Source organism: Ctenopharyngodon idella, chromosome 7 (genome assembly GCF_019924925.1).
Source record: "Ctenopharyngodon idella isolate HZGC_01 chromosome 7, HZGC01, whole genome shotgun sequence".
In the NCBI taxonomy this organism is placed as follows: Eukaryota; Metazoa; Chordata; class Actinopteri; order Cypriniformes; family Xenocyprididae; genus Ctenopharyngodon; species Ctenopharyngodon idella.
The window spans coordinates 15130218-15156039 of NC_067226.1; the positions used below are offsets into that span (position 1 = coordinate 15130218).

General features: G+C 36.7%; 1 protein-coding gene across 2 annotated transcripts in view; it reads right to left on the reverse strand.

Moving 5' to 3' along the window:
• Positions 1-235: 235 nt before the first annotated feature.
• The window catches only part of cdh8 (cadherin 8), a 96353-nt gene continuing 70766 nt past the window's right edge, over positions 236-25822 (reverse strand). For both annotated transcript variants that reach the window (XM_051899867.1, XM_051899868.1), the window contains exons 4-12: positions 24127-24246; positions 20741-20908; positions 20051-20238; positions 13834-14081; positions 9718-9854; positions 7977-8098; positions 7272-7383; positions 2591-2842; positions 236-2429 (exon numbers count right to left, since the gene is read on the reverse strand). In XM_051899867.1, the coding sequence (XP_051755827.1) occupies positions 1936-2429; positions 2591-2842; positions 7272-7383; positions 7977-8098; positions 9718-9854; positions 13834-14081; positions 20051-20238; positions 20741-20908; positions 24127-24246 (1841 nt within the window). In that variant the 3' untranslated portion in view covers positions 236-1935. The remainder of the gene's footprint in view (positions 2430-2590; positions 2843-7271; positions 7384-7976; positions 8099-9717; positions 9855-13833; positions 14082-20050; positions 20239-20740; positions 20909-24126; positions 24247-25822) is intronic.

Here is a 25822-nt window from a genome sequence, read left to right on the forward strand (position 1 = left end):
TTTGTAAAAAAAAAAAAAAAAAAAGTTCAAATCCTTGACTGAGGTTGTCATAATTCATGCATGAAAGAGTAAATAAGCATCTTGTGTAATCAATTTAGGTTCTATTCTTAATAAACAGACCTAGTTTTATACCAAATGCGAGAATAATTTTCATTAAAACATAAAAGCAAGAAAGAGATCACATGTACGGGTATCAGGACCCGTGACTTGGCTTAAGAAAAGTTACACCCACAAGTATTTATAAAAATATATTTCACAAAGTAGGAAACAATACATGGATATCTTAGATTACAATACAGAGAGTAGCTAATTAAACATACAAGTGTATGAGCATTAAAGCACAGTAGAAAATATGATTTGCATGAAAGACTATTTTATATATACTGTCCGTCCAAGAGAATCGCCATATATCGCATCGATACAAACAGAATATGCACGCAGCTCCAGTGCCAGATCTCCATGTGCAATAGCTAACGTGCATAGACAAAACCCATCACTTCAAAGAAAAGCTAAGAGAATCAGCAATGACTCTATGTACATATTTGTCTTTTTTTCTTTTCGTTTTTTTTTTTTTTTTTGCTCTAATATCATACAGTGCAGCACATTACGCATGTCTGTTTCTGTATTTCTTTACTCGATGGTTTCTGACTTTTGATTTTAAAAATGGCAGGGGTCAAATATAAACATGAACTAGATGCTTTCAGCTATTGTGCTTAGAATGATCACTGATATCACTGTATATAGTATGTGAATATATATACACACACACACTGTCAATAAAATATTGACTTATCTTTCCCGGTCAAGAACAAATCCTCTGTGGATTTCACAGTTCGGTGTAGTTAACGAATCTCACCGTGTGAATTTCAGCACAGAAATTCAGTTCAGCTTTTAAAAAACAGTGATGCAGCAGAATGAAATAAAGCTGAAGAGGAAAAGCTTGAAACTTTAAATTAAAAAGTTAATAAAAATAACAGTTTCACTAAAATAAATAAATAAATAAAAAAATAAAAAGTACAAATATACTCAAACCTGCAGCACAAAACAGACGACTGGCGATGAATATTTTTATATTTATATAAAACATACACAATAATGAAGAAACACATCAATGTTCCAAAAAACATTAGAATACGACTGTATTTAATGCTTGCTTTTGTAAAACGAAGGCCTCATTGTTTCCACAATTCTCTTGTTGTCCTCAACTCAGTCTTACACACTCTAATCATCTTTGAGTGTGAATCACACTTAAAGCATATGGATACAAAGGGTTGTATAAAGCAAGCCTCGAGGCTTTTTCAGTTTACTCCAGAAATCTGGCCACGTAGTATCAAAGGGTCGAATCTTATCTCAGCAGGCAGATCCTAAAGCCAGTGTGATGTATTTTCATTGCGCTCGCATTTGTTAAATCACACATACATTCATAAGTAACGTAGACAATATATTGCTATTTAGTTTACCTTCTTTTAAATGTTCCTTTATCTGATTGGCTGAATGACGGCAAGAGATCTGTTGTCGCTGGGGAGCGGTGTCATGTTGAGGCCTCTGCAGTCCTGTTTCTCCTGCCCCAGCGGGCTACAAGGTGTCCCAAATGTCCTCTTTCCATCCAGTCTTTTCAAGCGACTACCAAGAATCAAAGTTCTGATGCCTCTGGTGGTCACAGTGAACAACAAATACCCAAATACTGCTAGACACTCAGTGACGGTAATCTAAACTCACACTCCACAAGAATCATTGACCTCCTACTATAGACACTGTTAAGTTCTGACGTTACGATGCACTCTGATGTGGTAGATGACTAATGCTATTAGGTCTCTCTAAGAAGTTTAAACAAAAAAAGGCGTCCCCCCCCATTTTAACAGCAGTGTCTAACATCCCCGTAGCATAATACACAAGTCACGTGGACAAAAGCAAAAGGTCCGTAGTGATTGGAGGTCAAGTCTCTTTGTCGCTCTCGCCCACGGAATAAAGCTCGCCCAGTCTTCTGAAGCGCGGACCCCACTCTCTTAGGTAATCATAGTTCTGGTCCGAGTCCGAGGAGGTCGTTTCGAGGGAACTCAGGGAGCCCGCAATGGAGCCCCTGCCCTCGTAGCCGTAGATTTGAATGGAGTCATATGGTGGAGCCGTGGGGTCGTTGTCTGCCTCGTGAAGCCGTACGTTGATGAATTCATCTACGTCTACTCCGTTCGGACCCGAGTGCTGACCTTGTCTGGGCATGAACTGCAGGTCAGGCTTGATGTCCTTCCTGGGCAGATAGCCGTTGATGCCATCTGGGTTCTGCAGGGTGGCGATGTCAAAGGCCTCCGTGTCCTCCTCCCCGCCTCCCTCGTCATCGTAACGGATGATGTTCTCCCTCACGTCCTCGTCGTCTTTGATGATTAGAGGCTCGTTCTTGTGTCTCCTCAATGTCACAAACAAGACCACGATCACTGAAAGGCACAAGAACATCCACTTAGTGATCTCTGCTTTTGCCTTGTGCAGTTCTGAGATTTTGATTTCATTCTTTTACCGAGTGCTTTTTAGATTCAGATTTTACATGCAAATCACAATGTGGACTAAAAGACTAAAAGAGGCAGCTAAAGTGACCTACCGAGGAGTAGAATTATACAAGCTAGAATAGCAATCAGAGCTCCCATGCTGAGACCAATGGGTAGAACAAAAGCCTCCACGTTACACGACTGCACAGTGCCTTCCCTGCTGCAGCCGCACACACGGATAGTTAAAGTGTTCGTGCTGCTCATCGGAGGCTCTCCGTCGTCAGTCACAACGATGGGCAGGAGGTACATCTCTTGTTTCTGACGCCGAAAGGAATCATGCTTGGCAAGAACGCTGATTGAGTTATCTAGGGAGAGATAAAGTTTGGCTGTGATGTATGAAATCAAAGGCAATTCATGCAAGTAAATGGTAGGGAAACGACACACTATTAAATTTACGACAAGACAACGTCTATTCCAGCAATAAATAAACAGATGGGTATAAATAGCTTCATCTCTGCTGTCAATCTCTTGTAAAGTGTCTCAGGAAGGCAGACAAAGAAACCGAGCAAAGTACTGGAGCCTCCACTGGTGCTTCTTTCCAGAAGTTGTAACTTCATTATCTGCCCCCTCATACCTCAAAGCATATGTTGAAACTCTCCAGTGTCTCAAGGAGCTCCTTCACTTGATATGCTGAACAATATCTCCGTAAAAGCCTTCAATTTTTATTTCAAGAAAGAAAATAAAATCAGTTACTGAGTAAAAGGTTTAGATAACACCTCAGACGGATGCAACACGATAACCATGTTATGGAAAAAGCTTAGGAGCAACCAGGGCAACGTTAATGTATGTATTTATTTATTGCTTCTCATGAGGGCGAACAACTGGAAGTACATCATTTAAAACTACAGAATGAAAGGACATCACAGGAGCTCACTGGAACAAATATGGTAAACTGAACAGGGTCGGAATTTAATTTCCGCTCATAAACATGCTAATGAAAAATGTAAATATGGCTTTCTTTTTGTTTCCCTGAGATCACAAAGCAATTATCTGCAAATGCTGCAAGATGATTTATCAATGTAATTAAAGTTCATTTTTTTTATGTGTCATTATGTGTGAAGAACATTGTCCTGAACTAATGTATCTTATTTCACCAAAGAATATTCACTGATATTAAAAGGAAATTAATAATTCCTTATTAGTTGCTATGATTATCTGACTATATTTCAATGTGCCAACGCACAGTTATGGTCAAATTAAATATTCCTAGGTTTGAGTGCATTTGAGCATTTCATACTAGTCACATTTACAGCAAAATGAAGACTAATATAATATTCTGACAGTATATGGGAGCTATTATGTTGTGCTTCAGTCTTCAATCTCTTTTTTTTTTTTCAGGGCACAATACCCCGAAGCACAACTTTTAAGGTCACGATAGCTGAGGTGGTCCTGGTAGTTCCCAGCTCACATCAGCCTCTCCATGTCACCATCCACTGCAATTACAGTTATCATCACAAACAAACCACCCCAGCTCAGCTCCAGAGGTCTGCTTCAGACAACCTGCATGTGGGAACCATCACAGACTGCATGTGTGCCTCCGTGACGTGCATTATCTAGATCATTATTGCACATGATCTTTGAGACGAGACTTCAGGATGGATAATCATGCAATTAACTGCTACTAAAAAAAATTCCACCCATAATTATATGGTACATTTCCTGAACATGGGGAAAATATGATTTATAATGTTATGACTAGAACAGAATGTGACTTAATCCAAGTATGTTAAGTCTAGACTTTACCTCAGAAGGTATGTAGTATGCATAGCTAGTGTGTATGGCATAAAATCAGTGCTGTTTTGGAATTTTTATTATATGGACAAGTCTTTGAAACATTGTTCAAAAAAAGAAAGGCATACAGGTTTGGTGTGACAAGAGGGTGAGTAAATGATGACAAAATTTTCATTTTTGAGTGAACTATCCTTTTAAGGGACTCAACCAATACACAACATTGTGCTTTTTAATCATGAATCACAAGTAACAACATATCCTGTGATGAAAAGAAATAGGATATAGCAAAAATTTGGACATGCTGTCAAATTTCTGCACAAGTTTTGATGCCAAGCGCGATCAAACACAAATGCACACTCATACACTCACATATGCGCACAGCAGAAGAGATGAGAAAGCGGCCTTAGTGCACCAGACGCCTCAGGCTGTGCATCAAAGCCTGGTGTCCTTACAGAGCTTTCTCCTGTCTCTGTGATGGAGTGGCCATCTTTAACCTGAACTCACTCAGGCTGACTCATAATACATGCTGCCTCTCAAGATATCACTGAGATTGTCACTAATGACATTCCGCCTGTCTGCTTCATCTTACAATTCTCAAGGTCTGGCTTTGTCTTAGTAGTCCATTGTTCAGTTCTTTTCCTATCAGTGTTGTTTCATCTTTCTTTTTTATTTTTTCTTTGAAACATTTTTATTACCGATCCTCTCTGTGGGTTCCTTGTTCATTCTAATAACAGATGTAAAATATAATAAAGACAGCTGAATCTTTAGCCATTTTCAAGAAACGACGAAAGACGCATCTTTTTCATCAACACGTGACCCATTAATACTAACACTTACTAATCTATTCTGTATATCGATTTATTTATTTTTCATAAAAACTTGCTATGTGTACTGTGCTAGACAAACTGGGACTATTCACAGCACTTACATATTGTGTCCTATTAGTTCAGTTAGTCTGAATGCTTCTATTGCTCTCCTCATTTGTAAGTTGCTTTGTATAAATGAGTCTGCTAAATTGTTAATTTGTAAATGTATTTACTATAATGCATTATAAAAATATAATTATAATATATTATAATGCAAATATATTTAATTTAATTAATGATTAAAACGATACTACAATCTTTATTTATATGCTAACTCACCAAAGAGCGTTACCAAAATTACTATTAATAATAATAATTATTATTTCTATATAGCATGAGTCTATTTTTAAAACTCTGTTGTCTATATACATTGTATCACAGCACATAAACAGCAGAATAAATATCTAAATGTTACCATAAAATAATCTGCTTTGTATATTAATATACACTCATTATAAATCACAATTTCTCTAACAAAATTGAAACAGAAAACAAGCCTCGTTCTACTGGTTCTGTGATGTGCTGTTCTTAAATTCTAAAATTTCAATTTTATACCTGAAACTACCCCGTTCCTTTGAAAAACAATAAGAAACCATAGTTTTAAGTATAAAATTGTTTAATATTATTTTTTATACTTTGTCTCTTTAGGTTGGTTTTATACAATTGAGACCTACACAAACAAACAAACAAACATATCAATCAATCAATCAATCAATAATTTTAGATCTTTATGTATATTTATATAGTTTTTTTTTCTTGTCACTTCACTTGAAGTGCTTTACAGAGAGATCCACAATTTCTTTCCTTTTCACACTCTTCCTTACTTTCATATTAACTCAAAACATGACTGTCCCTTGGAAGGCAAAGCTCTTTTGATGTAACGTCTGATCCGTCTGGTTCAGAAATATCACGTTTCCTCTTTTTGGTGAGCAGCCAAAACAACAGCTCCTTCAACGGTCAGCCATAAGACCACATGCCAAATGGAACTAGATCAATACAGTTCTCCCTCAAGTCTTCGAAAGCATAGTGCAATACTAGGTTGTGCAGTGAGAACAGCAGGAGCACAGCGTGAAAAGGAAGGTCGGATAGGTTATACAAAAAAGAAAGAAAAAAATCAGTGTATTTAGCAAACAAATTTAGAACCATCTGCTGCACAGCCTCAACTTTGAGTAAGTCACCCTACATTGAGTTGCATCGCTAAACCTCGGCTTGGATTCTGTTCATTTGCTTTCTTTCAAAATGCACTGGGGAGTACAAAATAGCTGATGACCAGACAATTGTGCATCTGCTAACTTTTGGGTACACTAATTCCGCCAGATTTCCCCTTCAAACGCACGCCTCCGGACTGCGCTTGACACACAATGTTTGCTCTTGCAGATGCCTCTCTCTCTCTGTTCATCTCATTATTATTAACCTGCTCTCTTTCAAGTCAAGTCACCTTAATTTATAAAGCACTTTATACAATAAAATTGCTTCAAAGCAGCTTCACAGTAATAAAAATTAAAATAACAGAATCAATGATGCAAACTTCACCAAAAATGAAACAAATTTTAATTTTGCTGTAAAGCAGCTCTACAAAGACAATAGTGTCATTATTCAGCTTAAGTCAGTTCAGTGTTAATTCTAACTAAGGCTCAATGGAAAAACGTGCCTGTGGTGACATTTGTGCATAATAATACATTGCTTCTTGTCCATTTGCAACACTTTAAAAGTAAAAAGTCCAATGAGTGGCGCTAAAAGCTGTATTACAAGTGCAATGTTGTACCATGTGAGCTACAAAGCAAGTTTACTACATTAGAAAAGACAAACATATGGAGCTGGTTAAGTGATATAAACGTCAAAATGTTATTACTTTATAAATCAAATACTATAGTAAAAGTGTTTTGAAGTCACAACATCGTGCAAGGAACCCTGTGAAATATTTTGCCACTGTAATCATAATTTATGTGAAAAGGAATAAATGTTGTTGGTGTTTTACTGCCACTAGTGTTCATTTCAGTTGGAAACTGCAGTGAATTGTGTATATATAGGTGTTTTTTTGGCATTTTTCAAAAATGTTTTTTTTGTTTTACAATGAGCATAGGTTGGTTCAATGTCGATATTGCACAATTCATCAATTACAGTCATGTTGTCTTACCTAAATTGTTTTTGATGGTGAAATTGGGATTATTAAGCACCTCTAGGCTGTAGTGGAAAGTGTGTCCCTGGGAAGGATTGTCTTTGTCCACAGCGCTGATGGTCTGAATCACCTGTGGACACAGACACGAACAGAAGGAGCGGTCATCCATTACTCCACTTTTGACATCATATGAGGCCAGACACTGACAGCAGACAACACGGGATGAAAAATCTGTCTCATTCACTCATAAAAGTAGAGACCCTAAGCTAAGGGGCACGGCTTTGGCAGCCCACTTTTCTATGCCAAGTCCATCTATATATCTGCCACCCCCGTTCAAGACAAGTTCTTTTTCTTCATGATTAACAGCTCCCTGAAAAGCGGGACCCCGCCATCATCATTCCGGTCATTCTTTTCCCCACATGGATAGAGAATGTTCTCACGGTGAGTGTGTTAGAGGGCGGAGGATGAGGAAGTACATACTGACACTGTTAGTCACAGACACTGCATGTCGGCTAGAGCGATGCAGGCTCTCACTGGGCCTGAATGGATCTGATTGTTTTCATTTTTTGCAAAGGGAGCGGGGGAGAGTAGCTAAAAAGGCCCACCTAGGTGTCTCTTACTTCTCTCTCTTAAATCAATAGGCTATAATTTACCGTGGCTGATCGTTACGGAGGTGCTGTGAGAGGGAAATGCTGCTGGTGAGCCTGATTGATGCCCTCTTACCTGTCCAGGTTTGCCATTCTCACAGAGAAAAGCTTCATATTCGGTGGCGAACTCAGGGGCGTTGTCATTTATGTCCAGCACTTTAATTGCAACTATGGCTCTGGAAATCTGGCTGTGGTTTCCTAATACAAAAAGAGACAAGCTATTAAAGCACTGAGAACAGAAGTACAGCGGCCAAATATAGATGGGAGCTATTGCAAATCCCAGGTAAATAAAATGACCCAGTTATTTCTTTTCTCTTTCTGCCTCACACCCATTTCTTTCTCTCTCTCTCTGTCCCTCTCTCTCTCTCTCTCCCCCCCCCCCATCCTCTGGGTTGATGGAGAGACAGATGAGACGCAGCATCCATTTGAGCTTTAGACATTATCAAGTATGCAAAACAGGATTACGGTGGAGAAAAAAAAAAACACATTCAAAGTGCTTTTGAAATCCCCTGTACAGGTGCATGTTTTATACATGAAGGTTAAAAAAATGAATATTAATAAAACGGTGGCAGCTGAAGTCTAGAAGACAATAAAGGGCAATTTAATTAGATTAACTTTTCATTGGAATTATTCATTGGCGGTAATTTACAGTCCCTTTTGAGGACCCATGTAAATGATTATATTTAATTAGGGTTGCAACCGCTGACTTTTAAAGCAATTATCTATTCGTTTGGCTTTAGAACATGGCAATTGTTATGTGTGACACTTAGAACAGCAAACAGCATTTGAAATGCATTTGACCTGTCAATTAATTCCCCTTATTGATCGCCCTTATAGGAAGAAAAAAAAAAAAAAAGAAGTTTATGAGCCTAGACCAGACATTTAAACATAATGCAATAGCACAGACTCATATTCATAGCCATGCTGTACACAATGTTGAACAGATATTATGTTTTGCCATGCAAAGTCATCAGCCAAAAAAAGAAGAAAAAAAAAAATGCTGATTTTGTTGGTCATCATGTTCAAAACACTGAAAAAGATGAACATTTTGCACACATACAATGTTGCTATGTGAGAAGCCCTTAAATAATTCAGTTTATTCTGTTCTTTGAGCTCTAAGACATCTTATGTTAATTGTATATGACAACATCAGTATTTTTTTCCTCCTCCAGTGAAAATATTTTGGCTCCCATATCCGAATAATGTAGCTGTACTTGCCAATCAAAATGAATCTCGAGGTTTATGGATGGCTTGTGCAGTGTTTATTTCTGGTCCACAGCTTGTGTTTAATAAGTTCTTTATCCAGTCAACAGATGTTCTTTTATCTGTTATGTACAGCAAACAGCTCTGGCGTGAGTAGAAATTACTCATTAGATGTCCATGAATTGACTGCTGAGCTGTTTAATTCAGTAAAATCTCAGTGTCTTCAGTTTCTGAGAGGAAACTTTAAAAACCTTAAAATCTGTCAAAGGTAAATTAATACCGGAGGTGTTACAGTAGATAATGCGTTGTTTTACATTGGCTGTTATGGTTCATTTAAAGTTAGCACCCAGGTTTTGACTTTTTTATCTTAGTGCCTTTTGAGATGTTAAATATATACCTGCATTTGTTTCTCTATTGTAAATCCTATGAGATAATTAAGAAGAGATGTTAATTGTGATGTAAAACTTTTATTGGTCTGAAGTGCCTCTACACAGATTTTAATGATCTCTGTGCACATTACTGTAATGATCTCTGATATTGTTATACAATCATTCTGAAACACAAAACATTTAATGTTTCAATCAAGAAGATGAAAAAAGGGAAATTGTACTTACGAATTTCAGTGGCTGTCACGGTAATATTGTGCCACATATCCGTCTCTCTATCCAGAGGTTTAGCTAATGTGATCTTCCCGTCATCAACGTTAATGTTAAACTGCCTCTCTAAATCTGTGTGCCTATCAATAAAATACCTGTAGAAGGAAAACAGAGAGAGCATCCCTTAGTATATGAGGTAAAATGATCCCATAATATATATATCCCATATAATATATAAAGATTCACACAAAATATCATATTAAAATAACATTTTTAGCATCATGTTTTAAATGTCATGATTATCACAAATCAATTTTGTCATAGGTCAAAAAGAAAATAAAAAAATAAAAAATCAGAGACTAAACATAAAATATATGGCATATTTTCAACCCAGTTCATATGCACCTATAATTTACAAATCTTTGAATTATCAAGGTAAAGTCTGTTTGGGCATTGTCTCAAAAACAAGCTGTGTGTGAGGTATAACTGTCAAAAAGGCCCAAGTGGATGAAGAGTTGGTTGTAAAATAAATAATAAAAATAATTCATTGGTCTAGATAGTGAACGTGAGGAAAATGTTCAGGCACGGTAAAGATCCTGAGACTGAGGTTGGAAGTCCAGGAGGAGTGCTCTACTGCTGTGCAGGCAGCCAGACAGGATTCCCACATGGGATCAGTCTCCAGGAGGCTGAGTGGATTTCAGTCAGGCTCTGACAGCTCCACGTACCACCAAGAGACAGACCCTGAAATGTTCTGCTATGTGTCAATCAAACTGACAAAAGTTACAGTGGGGAATGGAGTGGGAGAAAAAAAAAAGAAAATAAACAATACAATTTTTAATTAATTATCACCCCCCCACCCCCCTTCTTTTTTAGGGTGTAAAGAAAAAAGTAAAAATAAACATTTCTTTAGGTTAAGTATCAGATACTTAGGATACTTATGAGTTCAATGTGAGACAGCTCCTCACATGTAAAAAAGGTTTTACAGTCTGATCAAAATATCTTGTTTTTTTAATCTAAGGAGTTATTTCTCCACTTAATTAATATAAATTAGTATTTATTTATTAAATAATATTTTTGTTTTGAGTAAAATCAGTTAAGACATTACTACAATTAAGCTTTTTTTTTTTTTTAAATCATTTTACATGATATGCTTTACACACATGGTTAACAACATAAACATTACCACCTTCTTTTATCACCCTAAGAGCCAAAGTACATATTACACGTTAATATAATTAATTATGGTAGCAAAAACAGCATTTAATCACAAGTCACTCCACAAAATAATTACATATGAAGTGCATGTTGTTGATTAGTATTACTCAGGAGCCCTACTTGCTTATGTAATTATACTGCAGCTATACTGGCCACTCTAATGTAAAGTGTGACCATTTTATTACATTACGCAAATGAAAATGGCAAAAGAAAGAAAGAAAAAAGAAAGAAAGAAAGAAAGAAAGAAAGAAAGAAAGAAAGAAAGAAAGAAAGAAAGAAAGAAAAAGACTTTTAGGGTATTTTAACTAGTTGCTTATTAGCATGCATATTACTAGAATATTGGCTATTTATTAGTATTTATTAAGCACATATTAATGCCTTATTCTGCATGACCTTATTCTACATTCTTAATCCGACCCAATACCTAAACTTAACTACCTTACTAACAATTAATAAGCAGTAAATTAGTTTATTGAGGGAAAAGTTGTAGTTAATAGTTTATATGTGTTCCCTATACTAAAGTGTTACCGTATAAACTAATAAACTTTTATATTAAAAACTAAATATCTATTCCTTTTTACCAAAAAACACATGATAGAACATGTTCTCTACGCCTTTTAGTTATTATTGTTGTGTAAAAGGGTAATTAAGGGGACTTTCAAAGAAGCACAATTTATTCTACTGTACCAAATGTTTTTCAGTAAGCTGCACTCTGTAAATGGGTAGTAACCAAATCAAATGACTCTGCTTCCTCTTTTTAAGTAAAGCATACAACATCAATATAACACAATTGCCATCAAGAGCAGTCACACCATGTGTTAGCATATGCTAGATATCAGGTGCCACAACAAGATCTGGAGCCAGAGGGACTTCTGTCAGAGAAGGTTAAAATATCCCCACTGATTACACCCACACTTCTTTTGACAGATAGACAATATTTATAACAGGGCTAATTTGAAGTTGGACACAGCTTGGCACCATTTGATGCATGTCAGTTTCACAATAGCAAGAGAAATCCTGCAATGTTATAAGAAGAGAGAGAGAGAGAGAGAGAGAGAGAGAGATTGAGAGAGAGAGAGAGAGAGATGGGGAAGGTAGTGGTGGTCTGAGAGGTCAGACTGATGAGGAACAATGTTTCTGTGAATGACTGTTTCTATGCCGAGCTGTGATTAAAACTGACATTTTCATTTTACCAAAATCCTTTAAAAGCCACCATTACACCATTTTTTTTTTTTTTTTTTTTTTTTAATTCTTGCTCGTTTCACCTTGATTGCTTCTCCTATTGATGTGATATCCACAGCAATGTGCACAATTAGCTGTATTCAAGCAGAAATTGTCATTTGAAGTAAGGTATAGTTATCATATTTCTCTATGAAATTCAGCATGGGCTATTTGGTAGATAAAGTCAGTCATCCTTTTTCATCTGATTTTCTATTTACAAAGTAGCTTTTACCTTTTAAAATGACTTTAACTCTTCTTTCCACATGGTAAGACATGCAACTTTACCAGTTTATGGTTCAAGTCAACAACAAAAATCATTTGATCACACTACAAAAGACAATTCATCTTTTAATGCTTAAGTGGACCTTGTCATGTATAGCTTAACACAATCTACTCGATGGCCTCAGGATAGAAGTAATTCATCTTCCAAACAACACAAACGCATCAATACAAAAAGCCTGAATGTCAGACCAATGGGTGCACAAATGACAGCAAGGAAAATTAATTCCAACCCAGGAAGGCGAATGAAAAAATAAAAAGAAAGAAAGAAAGAAAAAAGAAACAACAAAACCCCACCTTGGCAACAGCAAATGCAACAGATTTTCTTCCTAATAATGCAGTCTTTAACTCCAATCACTATGCACAGATGTCAGTGCTGGAATGCTTAAATCACACAGAAATTATTATATCTCATATTTTGAAGCAACAGCCAAAGAAAATAACTATGAAATACATAGAAAATAAACATTTCTTGTTCAACAGGGAGACATCAACACTTGAAGACATGGACACTGGATTTCTTTGAATTAATAAATTAGAACACAGTATAAAAGAACACGCTTCACTTTAAAACTATTGACTATAAGTAACTTTGCAACTACATGTTACTACAACTTATTCTACTTACCTGAACTCTAACACCTAACAATAACTTAACAGTCTACTACAGTCTACTCTAATAAGTGTTATTTGACATGTTGCAAAGTTACTTATAGTATGTCTAAAGTGGAGGACCATCGAAATAAAGTGTTAACTTTAATCGCAGCCTTTGTGACGTAATAATCACATTTCACAATTTTGATTTTATTTCTATATAATGTGAAGCCCTAGATTAAATATATAACACACGAGAGAACGTTCATTTGGTGTAAACTCCATTGCACCACTGAAACCCAATCTCTCATTTCTCCCCTGCTCCCAGTTCTCCGTGTAATTACACAACCTGTTGCGTGTTGTCCCGGAAACATCGCAAGTCACTGGAGAATTAATGGAATGCTAGGTTGGACTGAGAGAAATTGGCTGTATAACCTATACTGAAGGTGCCCTTGTAATTTTTCAAGAAGGAAGTCACAGAAGTGAAATACATCGGTGGGAGGAAGGGGCGGAATCTTATTGTGTCATTGTCCTATCTCTTATCCCCCCTCTCTCTCATTCCCAGTACAACCAATTCTGTGGAGGTGAGAGATCCATTTAGGCTGAATGCAAATGCACCTCTACAGGCAATTTCATCAGCAGCATTTAATGGCTGGTAGGATGCAGCGGTGATGGAGTACTTGGATATTAGATTGATGTAGAAGCTCAAGCTTGATCTTCTCATGGTTTAATGAAGAAGTTTTTGCCCTAATTTCGCTAACGAGGACAACAGAGCACCAGACCTCTTCTGTCAAGAACACATTGGCTAGAAATGATTGCCTTTACCTGACTTGGCTGTGTGGGGCATCCTGGTCTGTCGCCACTACCGCTCCTATGACTGTGTTGATTGCAGCGTTTTCGTGCACATCGAAGAGATAAGTGGACTTCGTGAAGACAGGGGGTTCATCTGCATCCTCAACAACGATTTTGATCGTGGCCTGGTCCATGTAGGGCCCACCAGTAATCGAATCGGCACGTATGTTGGTCGCAACCACTGTTAGGTTGTAGAAATGTTTTGACTCAAAGTCCAGAGGCTGGAAAACAGAGAGAAAGAGAGATGTTTATTATTAATGGGCACAAAAACAAAGACAAACGGTTTCCTGGTTTTAGCGGACTCAGTTTGCTGGGCTTGCAGGTCTGGCTGTAATTGCACAGACTTCCTCCCACCTTGCAGTGGCTAAGATTTAAGCTGCTGTGAGCCCAATTGCAGTGTGAACAAAAATAATATTTAGTAGCAATAACCACACTTTCACCTGGAGCGTGGGATGTGTTATTAATTTGTGGCAGAGACAGCATGTGTTTGGGATTTAAATGAGGCTGCAAATAAGGTTAATCTAATGGAAACACAAGGACTGCATTGCAAATTGTTAAGAAATCATAAAAAATACAATTTGTATGTTTGTGTTGTCTGAAAACAAAATTAATCCTTGCCCACAATACCATGACGCTAACGTTGTTAATGTATTCTCTGAGGCAATTATCCAATGGTGAGATATTATTGAAGTAGAAGATAAAATACAATTTGGGAATTATTTGTACTCCAGGATAAATATTTGTGATTTCAGTGTATGAGGAAAGACCTTGTGTTCACCCCACCTGTGTAAGTACAAGCTACAGTGAAGAGAACGCCATTATCATCCAGTAAAAATGTCACAGATTTTACTCTCCCAATGACTGTACCGTACTGATACCACAGTATTCTGAATCACATCTCTATCTCAGTTTAACTTGAATAAAGGGCTCAAATCCCTCCCTTTGCTCTTTTATTGACAAAAAACTAAACTAGACCTGACCGCTGACGTACACATGAAAAAGAAACAGGCTCTATGAATTAGGAGAAGAGGTAGAATGAAGAATTTGCTTATGTTGTCAAAAAAAGCCTCTGTCCCACAGGGGAGGTCAGGCGGACACTGGAGCCGGGCCGAGAGCAGCCCCAGCTGGGAGAGGAGAGCAGCTGGAGTTCCTCTATCAGCACACTTTGAAGTCAGTGCGGCTGACAGCAGGGCATGTGGAAAAGAACAGCCCATGTACCTCTGTCTGCTGCAGTCCACAAAGCTTTTGGGAGGATTTTATTTCATTTTATTTTCACCCATCCCTTGCTACTACCATCATGCCAAGAAGGATAAGAAAACACAAGAGGCCATTACAGTAAAAACACTAATACCGTGAAATATTATTACTGTTTTAAAAAGGTTTTCTAGTTTAATATATATTTTGAAATGTAATTTATATCTGTGATGGCAAAGCTGAATTTTCAGCATTAGTCCAGTCTTCAGAGTCACATAATCCTTCAGAAATCAAGTTAATAATCTAATTTGGTGCTCAAGAAATATTTCTTATTATTATCAGTGTTGAAACTATTAACATTTTTGTGGAAACTGTGATGCATAATTTTCCTCAGTTTTCTTTAATCAACAGAATGTTCAGAGGAACAGCATTTTATTTTTATTTTTATACCTTCCCATATATTACAGTATAAAACAGAGCTCTTGGTATGGTTGACTGGTGTACTTTTACTCAATTCTCTACTCTGTATCTCCTTCAAAGTTCAAAGTAGCCACTCAGTTTTGAGTGATAAGCATTTCAAGACACCATGACCTCTTCCTATTTGTCCTCTCTCTTCCCAATAGTTTCCAGTCTTTTTCAGTGCTATTTCTATCTAATAAAAGGTTTTAAATCATCTAAATAAAATAAAGTTTCCAGTGCTGATAAATAAAGAAATAACATAGAACTACATTTCTGTGTAACATCTGAACTCTGTAAAATGAGAAAATTGTTTAGGGCTGAGAATAACAGAGCACCTTCCAGAAAGACTTTACAAGCAGAAGTTTCCCTATGATGTAAAATTCAGAACAAGCTGCAGGCTGGCACCTTGCTTGCTTTGGAAAAGGTCAGTGCTGTTCAAGTCTATTGAATTTTTGTGACAGTTCATAGAGTTTTATGTCTTAAACGTTAAAAAAAAAAAAAAAAAAAAAAAAAAAAAAAAAAAAAAAAATGAAGAGACAACATCTGCAGAGGTACAAAGAAAGAAAGAAAGAAAAAACGAACAAAAGAACGAAAGACAAAGAAAGAAAGAAATAAAGAAAGAAAGATAGAAAAACTCCTCTCTTTCACCAAGCAACATGCTAGAAATGTTACCAGTTAATTATAGTTGAGGTTTTTTTGAGGACGTGATTCAAATGCAGCTTTGCATATTGGCAAGACTGAAACAAGCTCCTCTTATCTCAGACACTGCAAATCTGTTCCATCTAAAAATATCATGCCAACACCTCATTCTTTTGATAGTCATGCATGCCATTTTACTCTCTACAGTGAAATTGGCACTTTTGCATCCCTCTGGGTCTCCATTTTGGCACTCATTGTGCAGAAAGGTCTGAATATGACTATGGCTGTCACTTGACCTCCATCGTTTCCAGATGATGCAATTCAGACTTTTATGTGTCCACTGAACACATACTGAACCGCCTGGCTGCGATTGACTTTCACCACGTACATACATGCCTGTTTTAGAGCACCTAGCTGACTCTCAAAAAACTCCCAGCATGGTTTGAGACTGTGTGTTTACAGGGGCATTTAGAAGCATCAAAGATCAGCAGCGGGAGAAATACAGCATCCCTCTCCACCACCACCATCACCACGAAAGCCTAAGGGGGGCAGAGAGGAGATGAAAGCGTGCATCCCTTTACAACAAAGCAGTATCTTGACTGTCTGAGCCTGTGGCATATCACTCAGATCAATATGTTTAACCTTGCTACAAAGGCTCATGCCCATTCAATATTTAGCAGAAGTAAAACCAAATTTTAATTGTTGGTGAGGGCTGCATCGGTCGAACCGCTGCAGATGATATTTGGCGCACACTGGCTCAGCCCCAGCGCCTGGGGAAAATGTGTGTCTGCGCGCAGTGGCAGGTGCAAAAAAGTGAGGAAAAATAAGGGTTGTGTGCTTTACAAGCATGTTCTGCTCTCCTGAACTCCAGCACCGTCTGGAGGTATAGAGGTTAGCAGGGAGTGGGCTGTTGATTGCCTGTTTTTCTCATGCAATGCCATCCATCATGCTATTAGTAATGCAGACAACAGATTCCAGGCCAAGTGCTATGGGATGAGAAGACGAGGAAAAACAGGCATGCCATTACACATTCAGCTGTGAGAGACCTGGGACAAACCAAATTACTTTTTTTATTTCTCGCTTTTTCTCCAGGCTTTTTTCTTTCTTTTGTTTTATGATTATAATATTAAAGAGGCCATTACACTTTCTAAATAATTGTATTATTATTATTACTCCTTATTTAGGTGACATTGTTACAGTGTAATTACACTTCAACAAATAAGTACTGAGTAATATTAAATAAACACATGTACTTAGTATAGGGTTAGTTATTTATGCATAATTTACTTTTAGTACTATAATATGCATATTAGGGGTGTAACAATACACAAAAATTACAGTTCAGAATGTACCTCGGATTTGAAGTCACGGTTCGGTATGGGTTCGGTACAGCAGGGTGAGAAAACAATAATTTTTTCTCTTTTTTTATTAAATAATGTTTTACTGAACCAACTGTGTCTTTAAATGTATTCAGTTATAATTAACATTTTCTTAAGGATAAAAAAATCTGTCTCTGCTAATGCTGTAAACTATTAGGGAGCCCTTACTTGCACATTACTATAATAAATGTTACAATTAACAACAGAGCCCAAATTATTAAATTCAGTTGCTATTTATTTTTAGATATAATCATCAACACTCAAATAATAATAATAATAAAAAATGTTCGTATTTTAGACATGTAAATTACACAAGGCAGTTTTTGCATTAACTTCTGTTTTTCCAATTCGTTGTTGAAATATAATCATTTACACAGAGGCTGTCATAACTTGTTTTCATGATGGATTTATTTAGGCCTTACATTAACTAACAGGTTAAGTAAAATATAATTAATATATAGGCTAATATAGTGCACATATATAAAACAAAATAGTTCATTTCTCTAGCGAGCTAACAAGCTGTTGACACTGAATGGCTTTTCTGAGGTAAATGTAATACTACGTGACATATTGTTTACAAACTGTATTACTGACATCTTTCTGCGGCTGTTTTACTTTGAGCGATTACACGAGATGTGATACGTTTCAGTAAGTTATACTGTATCTTTCAACGTACCTTCAGATGTTCATTCATTTTCATTCTATAGTATTAAAGAGGAAGAGATGATCGCGTTCACTCGCGCTCCGCGCTGCCTATTCAGCGATCTGTCACGCAACATCAAAAAGCATCAAAACACCATTTATTGTTTGAATTTCCTGATAAAATTGACAGAATTTGAAAGATGGCACTTTGTTTCTTATCCAAAGTAACAAAACACAGAACTTATTGCGATTATTGGTGGTTAATGCTGGTTAAAAGGGGTTAGGCTTACTGTGCGCACCCCCTTCTGGATTGTAGTGTGGATTGCCTGCGACTGACTATATTTGGTTGTAACTGCATGAACCGAACCGTGACGTCTGTACCGTGACGGTTTGGGAAGAATACATGCACCGTTACACCCCTAATGCACATGTAACATGTAGCTATGTCACCTTAAAATAAAGTGTTACCTTTTTTTAGTATTGGCTTTAAATGCTGCTTCTCAAGGTGCTGTGCAAAATAAAAGACAATCTGATTGCACACAAATTGATTATGGAGAACTAGAGTTGAGGATGATGTATCAAGCTGTTGAATAATGCAGGTTATTTAAAGCACACAATTCGTTTAACTCTGGTATAATTCTTTGTATTAATATAGATCGTGACCATGTCCTCCAAACTAATTCCCACATGACATACTCATCATGTTGTTCACAATATGCAGCTTCAAATATGTAGTGTGAGAAATTTATTGTGTACATTTTTCCGTATTTTTATCACATTGTTTGTGCAGCATTGTTGCTGCACAGTTGCACTGTAGATGTTCCTGTAAGATAAAAGGGCTTCATTGTCCTCTCATCCACTGTGAAGAGTTCTTATTTGCATACAATGGCCATTCCATATGCAAATATACGCTGGTACAAAAGGGCTGAGAATTGAACATAGAAAGTCAAGGGGTTCAGAGTTACAGTAGTTCTCAAACCTCAGAACACCTGGACTGCATTTTTACTACCAATTTTAGGCATACACACTCCAGGGACTGTGGATTTTCAGCAGTGTTAAACTAAAAGTAAGTATCTCTAAGAAAATCTAGTTCCTGTAGAAAAAGAGTACATACAAACCAGCAGGGGTTAGACACCTTAGGCATTTTATGTTAGGTGCGCATTTTGGAAATATTGATATCTCTTGCACCTGCATGCCACTCTAACTTTTGCAGTAGTCCTCATCACAGTCACGTAGCCTGTATTATTAAGTTATGAGCTGAATGGGAATTTAAACACTATTTTCTTTACTATTTGATCAGATGATAGGCCACAGTTTGTTCTGTTGTATTTGTTGCTTATTGGTTTCAGAAAAATACTTGCTATAATTAAGAAGTTACTGCTTTTAACAACCAGACATACACAATCCTTCCCATTCCACACACACAAACCACAATGACGCCAACTAACAACTATATAATTATAGAAAAGGACTCAACTTATCACAACATGACACATAACTCATAGGGAACAACTAACACAACAACAACACCAGCCAGTGAAAATAATGCCGCAAACCTTAAAAAAAGTAAAACACTAAACACTAAGGCAGTAATTTGCATAATTAATTAATTTGCATGATTAATTCTTTCTTTTTGGAGGGTATGGCACAGTGTTTAAAATTACATTTAAAATGGCACGCCATGTCAAATAGGTTTCCGACTCCTGCGATACACACTGAGAGGTTCTGTCTCTACAATATTAGCAGTCGTTTGTCATCAGTAATGAGCCACTTTTCATATTTTTCACAATATGCAGCTCCGTGACAATTCTGTAACAGACAGTTTACAACTGTTAAAGAGTCCCTATGGCACATTAAGCCTACTTTTCTGGTCTTACCTTCTTGAGTCTGAGGATTCCCTCCTGAGTCTGAGCATCAGTGACAATCTCAAAGACATCCCTCTCGTCTCCACCTATGATGGTGTAAGTTGATTTAGCATTTTCCCCGATGTCTCTGTCATTCGCTTTTACTCTTCCTCCAGGTTTCCCGATGCCAAGATCCTCAGGAATATTGAACTCATAAGAGCCTTTAAAGATGAGGTACAAGAAAGTAGAAGATCTGGTCTGTCAGGTGACAAATAGCACTCAGAGAAACAATAAAACAACTAAAATTCTAGGCAAAAAGTACTAAACATTTCTTTTACATATGTATATAGTATACAGTGTATATTACCGATCGTTAGTTTGGGGTCGATAAGGTTTTGAAACTTATGAAACAAGTTCCTCACGCTCACAATGACCGCATTTATTTGATCAAAAATATAGTAAAAACAGTAATGTTTTGAAATAGTACAAGATATTATAATTTAAAAATTGTTTTCTATTTTAATATATTTTAAAATGTAATTTATTAATGTAATGCAAAACTCCAAGAAGGTTTCAAGAACAGCACTTATTTGAAATATCAATTTTTGGCAACATGTAAAAGTTTTTAGTTTTGATCAATCTACAGAATCCTTGTCGAAAAAAGTATTAAAAAACTTTTGCATGGTAGTGTAGGTGTAGTTTATAAATGATGGTCCCTCTTACCCTTTGTGAACTTTGGTGGGTTATCGTTGATATCGGTAAGAGTGACTGTCACAGTGGTGGTTCCTGACAACCCACCCATGTGACCTCCCATATCTTTTGCTTGAATGACAACAAGATACTCTTCCCTCATCTCACGATCCATCCCTGCCAGAGCCACCCTAATGATTGCTATAACAATCACAATAAATATATGAATTGATATAACTAAATTACATTATAAAGAACAAAATTACAAGAAAAGCATCAAGAAAATCTCTTAAAAGGTTAGTTCACCCAAAAATGAAAATTCTGTCATTAATTACTTACCCTCATGTCATTCCGGTAAGCTACTAAAGACATATTTAATCAGTTCATGTGACTACAGTGGTTCAACCTTAATGTTACGAAGCAACGAGAATACTTTTTGTGCAACAAAAAAAAAACAAACAAAAAAAAACAACAACAACAACACCACCAACAACAACAACAAAATAACAACTTTATTCAACAATATCTAGTGATGGGCGATTTCAAAACACTGCTTCATGAAGCTTCGAAGCTTTACAAATCTTTTGTTTCGAATCTGTGGTTCAGAGTGTATATCAAACGGCCAAAGTCATATGATTTCAGTAAACGAGGCTTCGTTATGTCATAAGTGTTTTGAAATTTCAAAGGTTCACCACTGGGGGGCGTGACTTTGGCAGTTTGATACATACTCCGAACCACTGATTCGAAACAATAGATTTGTAAAGCTTAGAAGCTTAATGAAGCAGTGTTTTGAAATCGGCCATCACTAGATTTTGTTTTTTTGGTGCACAAAAAGTATTTTTGTCACTTCATAACATTAAGGTTGAACCTGTAGTCACATGAACTGTTTTAAATATATCTTTAGTAGCTTTCTGGGCATCTGAAAGTGTTAATTATCTTGCTGGCAATGAAGCCATCGTATTTGATCAAAAATATCTTAATTTGTCTTCCGAAGATAAACAAAGTTCTTATGGGTGTGGAACGACTTGAGGGTGAGCAATTCATTTTTGGGTGAACTAACCCTTTATAATTCTTTTAGATATGAAAAGAAAGAAAAAAAAGAAAAAAAAAGAAAAAAAAGAATATACCACATCTTCATACTGAACAGGATGAACAAGATGAACAAGTCACTGCACATTCTGAGGTTTGCAGCCTGCCAAATCTGTTAGCTCTTCCCCTGTCCTTGACACCCCGACCAGCTTAGTGTGCGCCATGCATTGCCTGTGCTGCTTTCATTTGGCATTGCAAATTAGCTTGTTTGTTTGCTGAGGACTTGTCCCAGCACCTGGAGTCATTTATATTCTGACTGAATGTGGTTTATGCTGTCTGTATCTTATAATCCTTGATATTGTATGCACTATCATTGCCTAAAAAAAAAAAAAATAAAATAAAATAAATCCCCAAAACACCAACAGGTAACCTACTCAAACAATAAACCCCACAGTATCATAAAATGAAAGCCCTCTGTATTAAACAAATGTTTTGTACACATTTTCTTAGTATTTATGTTAATAAATCTGAAATCTTCTAGATATATTTTTTCCCCCATTTATTATAGGTGTTTTGCCATTCATTCGCATGACTTCATTGGTTGCAGATTGAGATTCCCAACATTTAACACTATCCTTTAATCTTTACAGATGTTTTGCCCCAATTCACACTGTGATCACGATTTTTACCATTGTGGAGGAGACTCCCACAGCAATTTGCGAGTCTTATGATGTTGTGTTGTGTGATGAGCTTAAATCACTATGACTCTGATGAAGTCACTTGGGGAAGTGACAAAACATCTTCAAAAACTAGAAAAAATATGCTATGCAATAAGTTCTGTGAGACATTTCTGGATGACTGAGAATCTTCATAGACATTCAATTTTACACAATCAATCAGGATTTTGTGTAAAGAAAGAGAAATGCTATAATAAGAAGGAACTACATTAAAGAGATTGGCAAATAATAGAAGTAAAGAACTAAGGAAACAAAGGCATTCTGCAGGAAGAAAGGTAAGTGGGGTAAGTAGGGCCAGCTCCAGTTCCATTACGCATGAATAATTCACAGCACGCATGCATTGTCTGCTAGACTTTTCATGCTGCACTTACATGTCTTTGTTTCTTGTTCTGTCATGGAGACCAACAGACCACAATAATTTCAGTGAACTAAGGATGTGCATTTTTAAAAGAGAAGTGCTCTGATTGTCGAAAGGAATATGGAATTGCAGACTGCCCAGAGTGCTGGATTCAGCTGTGTATGCGACGTGTGCGGTGCAACACTGAATGAATCTGATGCTGTTACACACTGTAATACTCATTCAATTGTCATCCTGATTTATCATTATCTATTCAAATGAATTCCTGATGATCACAGAAGCGAGGCAACACAAACATTAATTTCCATAGGTATTTGGAGGTTTACTTTCCTTTCATTTATTAATATCATTTTTTTTTTTTCTTTTTGCAAGCCATTAACCAAGTAATGGATTGGTGCATGATGTGTACTTATTTATCAAGTGTGTCTCATTTCCTACGAGGTGTTGGAAGTGTCAAATGGTTTCTAATGGTTGTTTTCCCTTTACCTCTTATTTTTCATTAACATTCATTAAAACATCTGGCTCACTTGAATAAGCCATCTGCATGTGTTCAGTAATCACACGTTACTGAGCACACGGCACCTCAATTTGGGCTTTTACACCTTCTCTCGACCATTTGCATTCTTAGACAAAGCTGACAGTGAGTGATTGAAATGCATGGGGTTATGAAGCGGACAAGGTGTTCTCATAAGAAAAAAAAAAAGTATTGATATTTAAAGTCTGTTCATTTAATATGCACATACAATTTAGACAGATACAGGACTTGTTTATTGTCTGTTGTTTTTCCAAATTACGAGCTGTTCATTTCCATCTCATTGCTTATTAATGTAATTTCACCATTATTTAATCATGTTGCTTACAGACACACTGTTAACAAGTCAGCTGAAAATGCAATTAGGGAAAAAACAAAGTCAAGGTTGAAAAGGAACCAGAATGCAGATGGAATTCAAAGATAGCCCTGTCATTTAAATCAGAAGCTGCAAATTGCTTTGTGCGCTATTACAGAACAAAATCAGCATCTGCATGTGTTCTTCAGGTAAAATGATCTTGTTTATTTAGACTTTCTCTAATATTTCTTTCCCGTCTCCCATAATGATGATCATAATAACAATGATTATAATAATAATAAATGATCTAACACCTAAAACTCGTCTTGGTAAACAAAGGGACATTCATCTTACACCTATTTCTAAGCTATTCATAAGCATAATAATAAGGATGTTGAATAATTTGAATGATTCATGACCATCTGGACATTGTGGGTCGACTTTTTTGATTTAATGTAGCGCACTTACCAGTGGTTTGGTCGATGGAGAAATAAGGTTGGCCTTCCAGAATGCTGTAGACCAGTTTGGCACTGTTTCCATACACCGGATCATCCGCATCCGTTGCAGTTACTCTCGTAACTGATGTACCTGTGAAGCAAAAGAGAAAACAATCATCTTCAATAAACAAAAATGACTTGCAATGAACAAATAAATGAATTATTTCCATTTACTGCACCGCTGTGTCCACACTGTGAACTTGTTTTCTTTGAGAGCAAATATATATATATATATATATTTTTTTTTTCTCTCTCCTGACAGATGTTTCAATAATACCTCTGGTCACTGTATAAGAGCTTCTCTGGAATAAACTCATAAAAGTGTGTTTTGTTTTTCAGATGTGCACAAGCGCTCGCTCATGCTGTGAGACTTCCATGATGAAAAAACATCACAGCTTCAGGCCTTAACAAGATCAAAACGAAGAAAGTCAGACAAACAAACAATCCAAGCTGCTCTCCTAACCTCCTCTTCATTAACTCATGGCTTGGATGAATTGAGAAGAAAGAGGAAAAATAAGAAGCACAAAGAGAGAAAGACACACAAAAGAGAGTGAGAGTGTGAGAGAAACTGAGACGCTAATGCTAAACAGCTCACTGACAGTGCAGATGGTGTGGTAATTGTTTGTAAAGCATGTTCCACAGCACTCTGACAGCTTGGTAAGCGTCTGACCAGCAAGCGTGCCTGTGCTACAGCTACAGGTATCTGGAGCTGTCGGAAGCAGAAGAAAAAATGTCCACTGTGAGGACTGCAGTGTGCACGGCTTGATTTAGGCCTAAGTAAAGGTGCATCTCCACGTCTCCCTGGAGCAACACAAGTGAAGCCCCTATGTACTGATTCCATGAGGAATATGAGGTACTGCAACAGTCCTTTTATGTTAAAACAAACAAACAAACAAACAAAAAAAACACTAGGGATGAAATGACTAGGGGTGGATCAATAAGGATTTTTTTATGGCAGATGCTGATATCTTAAGAGTGCAGGGTGGCCGATGGCAGATACATCACATCACACTATTTAATTTAAAGATTGTACCACATAATGCAATGAGATTTGTATTTATTTCACATAATATTCACTAAAATTGAAACAACTTTAAAATGAATCAATATGAAAAAAATCATTTGAACTTGATAATGAAATTGTAAAATAACTGTAAAATAAAGAGATAGCAATTCCTTGCATCCTATTATAGTTTTTTTTTTTTTTTCACAGATTGTTAAAAACATACAGAGCCCCTAAAGGGACATGGTGATGGAAAAAAAAATATGAGGGAGGAAAAATAATAAGTCAATGCTTTTGGGTTCTCTCGCAAATGTTTTGCGTTCCCCCGAGAAACTTTGCATTCGCTCTCAAAACCTTTTGAGCTCTTTGCGAGTGAACACAAAGTTTCTCGGCAGAACGCAAAAGTTTTGCGAGGGAACACTAAGTTTCTCGGGGGAACACAAAACATTTGCGAGGGAACGCAAAGGCATTGACAAATAATTTTTTCTTTCTTCACCATGTCCCTTTAAGGGCTCCGTAAAAACATGACAAAAAAGGAAGTAAACATTGTAATCTACAGTAATCTGGTAAATTCATGTGCACTGGGAATCATATTTTCTCAAATAAAGACACTAATTTTACATTCAATCCACAGATAATATGACATGAATATGTTATAGTGGCA